The sequence below is a fragment of the Malaya genurostris genome, chromosome 2, assembly GCF_030247185.1.
Source record: "Malaya genurostris strain Urasoe2022 chromosome 2, Malgen_1.1, whole genome shotgun sequence".
NCBI lineage: Eukaryota > Metazoa > Arthropoda > Insecta > Diptera > Culicidae > Malaya > Malaya genurostris.
In genome coordinates this window covers 139,386,941-139,401,145 of record NC_080571.1, presented here as the reverse complement: position 1 = coordinate 139,401,145, position 14,205 = coordinate 139,386,941, and the positions used below count along the sequence as shown (strand labels likewise).

Here is a 14,205-nt window from a genome sequence, read left to right as displayed (position 1 = left end):
TCATTCTGCTACTAACGCAGAAGGCCCAGTCGACGCCGTTCTATTGACCAAATGTCATCATAGACGCTCGGGGAGGCATGAGATAGGAACTTGTGAGTTCTTAGTTATCTCACCATTTGACGACCAGAAGCACGGTTTAAGCGCACATATGCAGAAATGCTTAAAACAGTCATTGATGCTCCTCTCTCGAAACAGAAAACGGTTTTGCCTTTCTCTATAGAAAGGTATTAGAATTGCTGGAAAAACCGACTTTCGAACGGAGCCTCGGAGACCCATAGTGATATATACAATTCGACGAGATCGGAAAATGTGTGTGTATGTGTGTTTATGTGTGTGCATTTTTCGAAGATATTTGAACGCGCTCAATTTTCTCAGAGAAGGCTGAACCGATTTTAAAAAACCCTTCTTAATCCACCTAGTGGTGTGATAATGCCTTTCTCTTCCTAACAGTCTCATGAAAATATGTTTCATACTTTTATTAAATAATTTTGGATACTAATTTTGACACCAACTGATTCAGATTGATTCGAGTAGTTCACAAAAGCATGCTTCAGTGTTTATGTCACACAGTCAGCATCATTTTTCCAAACTAGTGCTTGACATTTGCGTTGCCTATTTGTATGAGAACAGTGATGCTAATCTAAAAAAAAAGCCTTCTTAGTCCACTTAGTGAAATTTTCATATATCTTGAAAAATCACCATAGGGGGGAGTACATGAAATTTTCGAAATCGAAAAAAAATTTTTGATGCCAGAAAGCTTAGAATTGCATGAAACGTCGAGATTTAGTGTCATCTCGAAAAAATTTTTTTTTGAAAAAATCGACTTTTTGGGACTTAGAAAAAGTCTAAGTCCCAGAAAGTTGATTTTTTCAAAAAAAAATTTTTTTTGAGATGACACTAAATTTCGATGTTTTATGCAGTTTTAGGAGTTTTGGCATCAAAAAAAATTTTCGATTTTGGAAATTTCATGTACTCCCCCCTAAGGTGCTTTTTCAAGATCGAAAATTGTCAAACCTTTACCACCGGGCAGCACCCCTTACGCATGTCCGATTTAGCTCGAATTTTGCATGAAGGCATTTTTCGAGGTGCTTAAACTTTTGAGCACTAGAGCTTAACGAAAATAGAGGTGATCCCAAAATTTTGGCACCCTTATAAATATAAGAGCGATAAAAATCAATGTGTTTTGTCGGTTACGTCACTTATACAATCATATCTCCGAAACTAAAAGTCACAGCCATTTGATCTTCGAATTTGATCAATGGCCCGACAGTAGCTTTCAAACGAGCCCAAGTTTGTTAAAATTGGTTCAGCCATCTCTGAGAAAATTGAGCGCGTTCAAATACAACGCTACAATCATATCTCCAGAACTAAAAGTCACAGCCATTTGATCTTCGAACTTGATCAATGGCTCGATAGTAGCTTTCAAACGAGCCCAAGTTTGTTAAAATCGGTTCAGCCATCTCTGAGAAAATTGAGCGCGTTCAAATATCTTCGAAAAGTGCACACACACACACACACACACACACACACATATATACACACACAGACATTTTCCGATCTCGACGAACTGAGTCGAGTGGTATATAACACTATGAGTCTCCGAGGCTCCGTTCGAAAGTCGGTTTTTCCAGCAATTCTAATACCTTTCTATAGAGAAAGGCAAAACTTGGGCTCGTTTGAAAGCTACTGTCGGGCCATTGATCAAGTTCAAAGATCAAATGGCTGTGACTTTTGGTTCCGGAGATATGATTGTATAAGTGACGTAACCGACAAAATGCGTTGTATTTTTACGCGCTCAATTTTCTCAGAGATGGCTGAAGCGATTTTAACAAACTTATGCTCGTTTAAAAGCTACTGTCGGGCCATTGATCAAGTTCAAAGATCAAATGGCTGTGACTTTTAGTTCCAGAGATATGATGGTGTAACCCAAGTAACAAATGTAACTTATTAAACTTTCAAGATGTTTTATAATTGATTTAGAAATGTTATTTATATTAGATATGTTTAGAAATATATATTAAAATTGGTTGTGCAACTTATCACTGTTAAGTTTCACAATACTACCGAAAAAATCACTGTAGGACAACTTTAAGTACATCTAAAACAATTGTGCAGTGAATCACCAACTTTTTAATGTTTCACTAGAAGCTCTACAAAAAATTTCACATCGTCATGTAAAACGGGAGTATCTATAACAATTGAGCAACTTATCAAAAACTTTCCAAACGGCTGTCATATTTGTACCGTACACAATATACGTCGAAATTGCTATAAATCTCTTGTGGAAGAAAAATTACTGAAATGATTGATGCTCTCCGCAAGGCAAACATGCTAAGCCGAATTGAACCTTCCTAAAAAATATATTTCTGCAGAGTCCGCATTGTTTTGGCTGCCTCATGAATTTTTTGATCAGTGTGCGCAGTTTTCTTCAGTTTTAGAGAAACATTGATATAAAATTCAAAACTTGCAAAAAATTTGTGGAAGATTTATCTGTTTGAATTGAACGCAAAACTTGCAGATAAATTTTTTTTTTCTGAGAATTTTGAAGAATGTTTGTATACACGTATTTTAAACACCATTCCGACGATTCTCATTAAAAATAATAGACTGTTATTTTCACAGAAATTGGTTTAGAATCATAAAAACACGTTAATTCAAAGGCGCTTGAAAATTTCGGGCGTACGAAAACATGTTTCACTACAAAAATGCAGTTCGTTGTCGATTTTTCATTTACAAAAACACCAAAGATCAATTCTATATTATGTCGCATTATAATCTCTCATGAGCAGATTATTTAACAAGATCCATGTTTATGTTAAGAGCAGTTGTATTGAAAATCAAATGTGAAACTTAATCATTAGAAATTAAGTTTGCATGTTTTTGTAAACGTCATTCCATTTCTTGTTTACATTACGTAGTAGTTCTCACGAGTTTCACAATTGTTTTTTCGCTGATTTTATTACTACCTTTTTACCGCTCATATATATATATATATATATATATATATATATATATATATATATATATATATATATATATATATATATATATATATATAAGGGTATCAAAATTTTGGGATCACCTCTAATTTTGTAAAGCTCAAAAGTTTAAGCACCTCGAAAAATGTCCTCATGCAAAATTTGTGCTAAATCGGACATGCGTAAGGGCTGCCGCTCGGCGGTAAAGTTTTGAAAATTTTGACAGCACCATAGGGGGGAGTACATTAAATTCTCAAAATCGAAAATTTTTTTGGATGCCGAAACTCTTAAAACTGCCTGAAACGTCAAGATTTAGTGTCATCTGAAAAAAAAATTTTTTTGAAAGTATCAACTTTCTGGGACTTGATATTTTAAATTTTGATATTTTTTCTAAGTCCCACAAAGTCGATTTTTTCAGAAAAAAATTTCTCGAGATGACATTAAATCTCGACGTTTCATGCAATTCTAAGCCTTTTTGCATCAAAATCGGAAAATGTTTGTGTGTATGTGTGTGCACTTGTCGAAGATATTTTTACCGCTCAATTTTCTCAGAGTTGGCTGGACCGATTTTAACAAACTTAGGCTCGTTTGAAAGCTATTGTCGGGCCATTGATCAAGTTCGAAGATCAAATGACTGTGACTTTTGGTTCCGGAGATATGATGGTATAAATGACGTAACCGACAAAACGTGTTGTTTTTTACCGCGCAATTTTCTCAGAGTTGGCTGGACCGATTTTAACAAACTTAGGCTCGTTTGAAAGCTATTGCTAGGCCATTGATCAAGTTCGAAAATCAAATGGCTGTGACTTCTGGTCCCGGAGATATGATGGTAAAAGTGACGTAACTGTAACCCCCACCCCCCTTTATGGTGATTTTTCAAGATTTATGGGTTTTTAGATTAGCATCACTTTTCTCATACAAATAGGCAACGCAAATGTCAAGCACTAGTTTGGAAAAATGATGCTGACTGAGTGACATAAACACTGAAGCATCCTTTTGTGAATTACTCGAATCAATTGGTGTCAAAATTAGTATCCGAAATGATATAATAAAAGTATGAAATATATTTTCATGAGATTGTTATGAAAGAAGAGAAAGGCCTTATCACACCACTAGGTGGATTAAGAAGGGTTTTTTTTTCTTTCCTTCACGAATAACAAAACAAGATGTTATCAATGCCGGTAGACAATACTTGTGATAGACAACAAAATAGCTTTGCGTCTGCTTAGCGGTTTAAGTTGGACTGCTAGGCGGAGATGGCAGTTCAATTTTAACTGCTTTAAGCACTGACGAGCCGAAGGCGAAACGCAAAGAAATAGAAACAAAATATGTGCTTTTTGCACAAACCAACAAAACCCCTAAATGTTCACATTCTGCGACTGCCAGTAATAAGCCGTCACTCGTTTACGCCTGAGACGTCAGAAATAATATAGCACTTGTGCAATATTGTTTGAGGGTTGCATAAGTAGTGCAAACTTTGTGTCTGCTTAGCGGTTCAAGTTGAACTGCTAGGCACGAGATGGCAGTTCAATTTGAACTGCTTTAAGCGCTGACGAGCCGAAGGCGAAACGCAAAGAAATAGCTACAAAATAGGTTTTGTGTAAGGAGCACTTTTGACTTTACTTTTAATTTCCTTACAAACTAGCCGTGCAGATTTTTGGACAACAAATGTCTAAAACATATGTTTTGCAGTATTTCAGGTGACTACAAATATGAGTTCCGTAACCCAGGTGGAAACTAATAATGCATCCGACTGTCGCTCTAGACGTAACGCCAATGATTTTATATTTGGAAAACTCATAGGAGAAGGTAGTTTTAGTCTAGTGTACTTGGCAAAGGACATACATACTTCAAAATCATATGCTAGTAAGTATAATATCAGTAAAAAGTTATTAAGTGACCCCCCCCCCCCCTTTTTAACAAGGTAATCGATTTTGCTATAACTGATTTCCTAAACCATTTATTAACTCAACATTTGTTTGTAGATTATTAGAGTTAATAATATTGAAAACATTTCACTACCATGACTCATCAAATATCGCATTGAGAAGATGCGTTAAATTCAATTTAATTAAAAAATAATGAAAAATTTGGTAAAATTATGCCTCGTTTTGTGACAAAAATATTTTTATACCAATTCGTAAAGTATCGTACAATTCGAATGAAAACTCTAATGTCACTATGCGTTACAATAAAAAGTGTTTGATATCGAAGAAATATTTTGCGAGTATGTTTGTGAATACATGAACTATAAAATTAAAACTGTTATTTCAAAATTGCTTACCTCGCGAAAAACGGGGGGCCGCTTCAGAAATTTTTACTCACAATTTTGCATTTAAAAATATTGTCTCCTTTGCAGTCAAAGTATGTGAAAAACAGCAGATTATTCACGAAAAAAAACAAGAATACGTAAAACGCGAACGAGAAGCACTCAATATTCTAAGCGGAGTTCCAGGGTTTTTGAATTTATATTGCACATTTCAAGATGCTAGCAAACTGTATTTTGTTATGACCTATGCAAAAAATGGCACATTGTTGCAATTACTAGATAAAGTAAAAAAATTGGATGCAACTTCAATTAGATTGTATTCAGCTGAGATTTTACAGTCAATAGAGCAAATGCATAGTAATAATATAATTCACAGGGATTTGAAACCTGAAAATATATTGCTCGATGAAAATTTTCATACTATGATAGCTGATTTTGGGTCGTCTCGTATAGGAGATGCTGACGTCAATTGTAGTAGTAGCAGTGACGAAAAAGAAGAAACTGAGACTCACCGTGATGAAACAGAATACCACCGAAAACATTCAAAACGCAAACGCGGCAGCTTTGTTGGTACCGCACAATATGTGTCACCTGAAATTTTGAAAGGAAAATTTTCGAGTAGAGCATCTGACTTGTGGTCTTTTGGATGTATTATGTATCAAATAATTGCCGGTTATCCGCCATTTCGTGGTGCAAATGATTATTTGATATTTCAAAAAATTTCTAAATTGGAACTCGAATTTACTGAAAATTTTAATCATTCAGCAAAGGATTTAATTACAAAGTTGCTAGTCTTAGATCCCAAGAGAAGATTGGGCGCTGATGATAATTTGCCATATACAAGTATACGGAATCACGATTTTTTCGACGGTATAGATTTTTCAGCAATTCGCGAAACGACTCCGAGTTTTCTCGACTCATCTGCATACACAATAACTGAAAAAGAAGATTCTTCAAAAGAATGGTTCAACTTTCCAGATCATGTGTCACCAGGTCTAGATGACAAACATATAACAAGATTAATGGGATTGGAATTAGGAATAACTGGCATTCCAAGCTCTTCAAAAGCAATAAAGTGTAAGTTATACTTTAAGATCAGTTTATTTGCTTTAGCGTAGTATATATGTATGGATTGTATCGGAAACCCCTGCTTGATCCACCTAGTGGTGTGATAATGCCTTTCTCATGCCATTTGAAAAGTCTCATTAAATCATTTGTAAGAATCTACTCTCGGTCATTAGTAGTGTGAGCTCATCAAATTACCTTTAGTTGCTTTTGAACGACTCTAAGTCTTTCAAAATCGATTTTATCATTTGCGAGGAATTTTGGTGAATAAAAACACGGATTTTCCTGTTACATCACATATAACATTACATCTCTAGAACAGGAAATGTTCACCATAACCCTTCCAAGTTTGATTAACATTGTTAGCTTTTAAATAAGTTTATCGAAATTCGTTGAGTCATTTTCGAGAAAATTCAGCCGATGGAAAATGTAGTGTTAGTCAGCCATGTCACTTATACTATTTTATTTTCAGAACCGGAACTGACAATCATTTAATTCTCGAACTTCATCCAAAATTCATTAGTATCTTTCAAACTAGCATAGAATTGTAGGAATCAGCTGGGCAATTTATGAGAAAATTGAGCTTTTAAAATACAACGCGTTTTGTCCCTTACGTCCCTCATATAATTATATCTAGAACCAGAGGTGACAGCCATTTGATCTTTAATCTTGGTCCATAATTCAATAGTAGCTTTCAAACGAGCCTGGACGAGTTTAAACATATGCACTATGATGAGTGAATTATGAAATGAGTTCTAACATATCCACTATTTGTGTTATTTCTCGGCTTTATTCAAAATCACTATCACTCGGTTTCTTTCGACATTTGCTTTGCTCTTGCTATGTTCAATAGTTTGTTCAAAGTTTCTTGCAATTTTAAGCAGGTAGGCTTCGAGGTCATTGGAGAACATTTCCAAGTATCGATACTTTGAATCTGAGCTAATAAAGTAACTGTTGCACTTCAATAGTATTACTTGTCACAATTTTCATATTATATTTCGATAGAAAAAATAAATGATAATTCAAAGAAATCATTCATTATTGTGTTGCCATACAAATACGTACATATGTTTTTCTCAAGTGAGTCCAAACTTTTGCAGGGCAGGAGAAAGGAGTTGGCATCACTGAGAGTACGATGCGGGGTCTAAGTGCTGCTCTCAAAAAAGTATAATTTCAATGTGTTTTTTGATACGTATAGTTAAATATTTCTTCGAAACAGTTATTTTGAGTGATAGTTCAGATGTGGCAAGTGTGTGTTTAGTAGAAAGAGTGTTAGTTATTGGATAATGTTGATTCGCAAAACTAAAAATACTCAAGCGGCAAAACTGAGAATTTACTGCCCCAAAATTCAACGATATTAACCAATCGAGGCACCGTCTGCATATCATATCATATCAGATATATTTTATATTTCTTCTGAGTATCGAAAATCAGCTTTTGTTGAGATCATATTGTTTATCAAAACATATCCGGATCTCTTTCCCTACCTACTAACACATCTCCTATCTCGTGGTGCTCATTGAGATACAGTGGTACCCGCGGTCTCTAGAAATAACGAGTATCGGACTAACATTCCCTCCTTTTCCTCTGTAGCACAGCCTTTGGCTGTAGCTAGCGTCGTTATTGATCATTTAAAGAAAAGTTAGGAGTGAGTGGGTATGTACTGTGAAAATGATTTGCTTCTCACAAGCCTCATTTTCTTGTTTCATTGTGCATTTCCACCTCTTCGGTTAATCACGAAGTGCAACTACGAACTATCTACTTCAGCTTAGCTCATTGAGTCCCAACTTTTGCAGGGCTGCTTTCAGCCACCACATGTCATCCTTATGCTAAAATTGGTCTAACAAGAGTTGTGTAGATCCAATGAATATATCTAGATTTGTGTCCTCATGATTCATTGCTCAACAAATCGCAGGACCTGCTGCATCAAATCAGAGAATGTTAATGCTTACACAGGTCATCAATATATGATAAGTCGGGAATCCGAGGTCATTACGCTTCTCTAGCAATTTGTGATATTTGAAGGTATGCCATGACCATGAGCTGCTTCTAGAATTGAACTGAAAGATAAGTTATCGAAAGCACTTTAATATCTAAGAAAGATGGCTTCTGTGAGAAAGCTTTTTCAATGTTGTACACATCATGTAACAGGCATGTAGTGAACTTTCCACGCATGTTGCATTTCATGCAGCGGATGCACGTTAAAACTAACATCCTTGATATAGTGATCGATCATACGTTCCACTGTTTTAAGAAGAAATGAACTAAGACTGATAAGCCTGAAACTCTTCGCTTCCTCATAAGTGTCGCGACCGCCTTTGAGAATAAATTCGACAATTATTTCCTGCCAAGCTCTTGTAATATATTCTGTCGCAACACTAAAAGTGGGAATTTTCTTTAAAACATCTATGAAATAACCATACCCTTTCTGCAGTAACACTGGCAAACTCCGTTCTTTCCTTGTACGGAGCAAAACTTTCTTCCGTCCAGTTGACCATTCAATCGTCAAAATTCTTCGAGCAAACGCCCAAGAATCGTAACTACCACTAAAAGTCTCAGGAACAGCTGTCTGTGATGGCTCCATACATTCTGGAAATAGAGTGTTAAAAATATAGTGAAGTACATCACCTTCATCAGACAAGTACTTACCATCTGAAGTTCTTAAGAAACCAAAACCAGTAACTTATTTAACCTGCTAGCCTCGTTCAGATTAGAGACATTTGTGCAAAGGCTTTTTCAACCACTTCGCTCAGACGATCAAAGAGCATTTTTGTAAGCCCTCACGAATGCTTCCGACTCATCTCTGCGTCGGCGGTTCCAAACTCTTCAGCATAGTTTTCTTAGTGTAGCAAGTTCAGCATTCCACCAAGGAGTTCCTCTAGGAGCTAGTTTACCGAGTTTTCGTTTCGGAATTTCTGTACTTATTCAGGTTAGATTTTTTGATAAACGGTTTACGCTGTCTTGAAGATATATCTTTTGAGCACATTTGTGAATTTTTTTCATAGCTCTAGAAACATCAAGGAAATAGTTATTAACAATCAAATGCGGAGAAAAAACTTGGCCAACTAACCCCAGGGCCGGGGTAGGTTGGCCGAGTATGATGAAATATGTGAAACACATCAAATGCATCAATGGAAATCGTTTATTAGTGGAAACAATTCAAATCAATTGGAGTCATGAGAGGAGAGAAAAAGGCGGGTGAGTAATGTCAGAGACATAACTGGATGTCGTGAATACGAAAAAACTGACACGCTCCCATCACTTTTCCGAATATCAGTTAGTTGATTGATTGTATGAATTGTGCAAGCTTTCCTCTTTTTCACTAATAGAATTTGAAGCGATACACCTACATTGAAGTACAGATTAGTTAGATTAAACAGCTACTATTCTACAACTATATATTCCAAACTTGAAACAATTCCTTTTTAATTTGCTAATATAGGAAGCTAGGTACGACAAATTTGTAGTTTATTTTTATTGAAGCTATGAAGTTCGAAGATATCTGATTCTTCTCGAAATTTCAGTACGAGACAATTGCAATGGCCTGGTCTGAAATGTATCTACGATCTTCGGTATGCAAGAGTGATTCTAATAATAATGATAGTAATAATAATAATACAGATTAACCTGTATATATGGCAACCCTGTTTCGCATGGCATATTTTCACACGACCCCATACTAGTATAAAGATGTGTTCAACATCATCACTTTCGCTTTCGCATTGCCGTTCGTAATTGAATGTGTTAGTGACGGTACAAATCTGCTTTTCTACCTGTTTTCAAAGCCATCGTTCTGACGATGTCTCGTACGTACAGAGTAGCTGCTTTAACTTAAATGACGCTATTTCTCACATCACATTTCCTTTTATACGTGCTAGTGGTAGCACGGTAGGACGTCCCCTTTGTTAGAATTCCTTTCCTATATGAAACGATATAAAAGAGAGAGTTAGCAGAGCGGCAGCCAGTAATACTGAATGGGTCGTCAAGCTGTTAACTTCATATTGTGGAGGAACAATTAAGGGCAAGGTAAAGTCCCGCTCAAACCGTGCTGGTCTGAAGTGCCCAGTTGGCGGCAGAATCCATCGTTTGCCTCGGAAGGGGAACTACGCCGAGCGTCTCAGTGCTGGTGCATCGGTCTATCTGGCGGCAGTGATGGAGTACTTGGTTGCCGAAGTGTTGGAGTTGACCGCTAACGCTGCCCATGACAACGAAAACGAAAATCATCCCTCGCCATCTGCAGCTGGCCATCCGTTGAAAACCCCGTCCTTTTCAGGATGACCACATCACTGTGATAAAGAAATATTTAGAATTGCTTTAAGTTTAGCCAGTTCTGATACGCCTGGAAAGTAGAATGCGCAAATCAAGTGGAAACATTTGTTCTAACAATTTTTGTTTTCGGCCGCATACTAAAGTACTCGCGACAAAAATACATATTGATCTGTGGCAACTCTGTTTCGCACGGCATATTTGTAAACTAGTATAAAGATGTGTTCAAAATCATCACTTTCGCTTTCGCATTGCCGTTCGTAATTGAATGTGTTAGTGACGGTGCAAATTATTTTAACTCCCATCTTGATGAATCTTTTGGTAGGAAATATTGAGATCTGAGATGGTTCTCGTGTGTGTCTTGTTTCGGTAATGGGCCTTGCTGGACTTTTTGGCTGCCTTTTTCGGTGTCATTGTGCTGACGGTGTCTCGTGCATTCATATCGGGAAACAATGAGACGACAGGTCCTCGATGTTGCTGTCGTGTGTCTTGTTTCGGGAAGAGTTGCTCAGCAAATGATAGGAAAAGTGAACCATTCAACTTTTATATGGATGCTCTTGTATAGATACAGACATCTCGCGTTCTGATTGGCTGGTGCACTCATGGGTTAAATGAAACAGGTTTTTCAATAGTGTACTATTGAAAAACTTCAATATTGTTGTAATACACGTTCAAGTTGAAGATTCTCGGTTCTATTGGTAGTTAGATTATATAAATCCTTCTACAGATCACTGAGCTATGAGCTTTCAAAATACGAGAAAGGCAAACGCGCCATATGAATTATCCTCTTTGATACTCGTTTATACCAAACATTTCAGAAAAGTTTAATTGTGAACTATTTAAGAATATGTCACACAACTGAAAGTTTTATCATAAAATTGTGATCATATTTCCGATGGCATGTAGCAAGAATTATGTTGATTCGTTAGATATAACAGGAGATATTCACGATCAAAAACTTATCACTCTCTCAGAGGGTAAATTTTGAAAAGGCGCCCCATAGTAAAGTAAGTCGTATTCACGACAAAAAATGGATAGAGAATCGAGCAGATATCACTCCTCATAAGAAAACTTTAGTAACTTGTAGTAAGTAATATGTATGTGGGAATAATAATACCGAGCGAATAGTAATATGTACATGCATATTAATTAACTATGAATACAACACTTAAAATCATCAATATTAGCGTAACTTAAAGTTCGCTCAGAAAAAAGTTTGAATTTCACGAATACACTAAATTTACAACTAGGCCAACTAACTCCGCACAAAACTCGGCCAACCTACCTCAATGGATGTTTTCGAGAACAATTACGATTTACACTAACAGAAATAAGAGAACACTGGAATCCATCATACTATTTTTTAGGGCTTTGAATGCCCTTTCCAGCGTACCAATGCGGATGATTATTGATACGCGTTACGCATATTACTGTACAAAAACTAAATTTACTCAAAAGTGCCGAAAAAAGAATAAACGGGCTCCTGCACAAACGACGACACAAAAACATCTGAGATTACGTTGGTACATGAGTGTCCCAATACTTCATCAAAATCATAATAGAAGTCGCTTTTGCGCATAATAGCCCTTTCATAAAAGCCATATTGCTTTTTGTGGCGATTAAATGCGATGCTTGCAGTGTAGCACCTCGCGATATGTATCGCCTCTTTCGATCCTATGCAGCATACAAATTCTGGTACATTTTAGATCAGCACTGGTTTGCCTTAGCACCTCTGTGCCTTTGCACCCCTTCGTCTTCGAACCTTTATGCGATTGCACCTCTGTGACTCGACACTTATGTGCGTTCGCACCTCTGTGCGTATGAACGGGATGGTCTAAGCTTTTGATACTTTTAAATGATTTTTCCACTCTACCCACTGTGTAAAACATAACCCGCTGTCAACTTGACCGCGGTTGAACATATCCTTACACAATGCAAATGTGTGTGGAACAGAGATGTCAAATTGCTCAATACGAAACTGAACAAAGCACGCTGCGAACGAGACAAATGCGCACATACCGACGCGTACCAGTTTTGCATCGCCATCAGCGATGTCAGATCTACGTAGATATACGCATTAGGAGATAATCTACGGATGTACGGAAACGTAGATAAAATCTAAGGGAATTTAAAAATCTCTACGGTTATCTACGGGAATTATTATTTTTATACGGAAAACTACAGAAGCGACCAGGAAAATAGTCGTTACCTGCTTGGCACCGATAGAGTTTCCTAAGAGAATGTCAATCTACGGAAATGACACCATAACTATCTGTTATCGCTGATCGTCATTTTGAATGATCATGACACTCATTCATTTTGAATGATGTTTTGACACTCATCGCCCTATAATTTCGGAACCGGAAGTCAGATTTGGATGAAGTTGCACAGTAACTTTTAAGACAATGAGAGCTTTAGTTTGAATCATGATTCGTTAAAATCGGGTTAACCATTGCTGAAAAATCGAAGTGAACTCCGTTTTTGAAGCTTTTCTTCACTATTATCGTTTCTTTCGGACGCGGAAACCGGGAAGTAGTAGTTCCAAGTAGTTTTATATATTCACTACATAACAAGATCTGTCAACAAGATGAATTTAGTAGTAATTTTTATAAAAATGTGCACCTCGTTTCGTCATCTCTAGTGAAAAAATACTCATAAAATAAAAAAAAAATCACTAATCGCACTCTAATACCGGGAAATCGAATCTGGATCAACTTTTTAGGGAATTTTTGAAGAATATTTTTAGTTTGTAAAAATCGGTTGAAAAATTTCCGAGAAAATTGAGTGCGCATTTACTCGTAAATTTGTACATATTAGCCATGGCCGGTTGGGTTTCAGATACACAGGCGCTTTTGTTTAAATGTGCTGATTGCTTGGAAGGTGCCGCGATGGATAATGTGATGCCAAAGGATGATGTTCTTTCACTCATTAACAGTTCGGCTGAAAAGTTCGTATCGTTTAATAGAAACACACATTTTTTTGCCAAAATTCGTTTTTATCATTCAACATAATTGCCATCAGAGGCGATACAGCGATTATAGCGATCTTCCAACTTTTCGATACCATTTTTGTAGTACGATTTGTCCTTTGCCTCAAAATAGGCCTCAGTTTCAGCGATTACCCCTTCATTGCTTCTAAATTTTTTACCAGCGAGCATTCTCTTGAGGTCTGAGAACAGGAAAAAGTCACTGGGGGCCAAATCTGGAGAATACGGTGGATGAGGGAGCAATTCAACAGCTCCAAACACTGCTCAGAATCATCAATTCGTTGTTGTTTTTGATCGATTGTGAGCTCACGCGGCACCCATTTTGCACAAAGGTTTCTCATATCCAAATATTCGTGAATAATATGTCTAACACGTTCCTTTGATATCTTTAGGGTGTCAGCTATCTCGATTAACTTCACTTTACGGTCATTGAAAATCATTTTGTGGATTTTTTTCACGTTTTCATCGGTAACAGCCTCTTTTGGACGTCCACTGCGTTCATCGTCTTCGGTGCTCATATGACCAGTACGAAATTTTGCAAACCACTTACGAATTGTTGCTTCGCCCGGTGCAAGTTCTGGATAACACTCATCAAGCCATTTTTTGGTATCGGCGGCACTTTTTTTCATCAAAAAGTAGTG

The 14,205-nt window shown here is 36.7% G+C and overlaps 1 protein-coding gene across 5 annotated transcripts in view; it reads left to right on the top strand.

Moving 5' to 3' along the window:
- Positions 1–14,205, top strand: part of LOC131429847 (3-phosphoinositide-dependent protein kinase 1) — a 259,510-nt gene that overhangs the window by 92,280 nt on the left and 153,025 nt on the right. For 4 of the 5 annotated variants that reach the window (XM_058594254.1, XM_058594253.1, XM_058594255.1 and 1 more), the window contains 2 exons: positions 4,671–4,844; positions 5,338–6,324. In XM_058594254.1, coding sequence (XP_058450237.1) covers positions 4,691–4,844; positions 5,338–6,324 — 1,141 coding nt within the window. In that variant the 5' untranslated portion in view covers positions 4,671–4,690. The remainder of the gene's footprint in view (positions 1–4,670; positions 4,845–5,337; positions 6,325–14,205) is intronic. The other variant, XM_058594252.1, reaches the window with a different exon arrangement.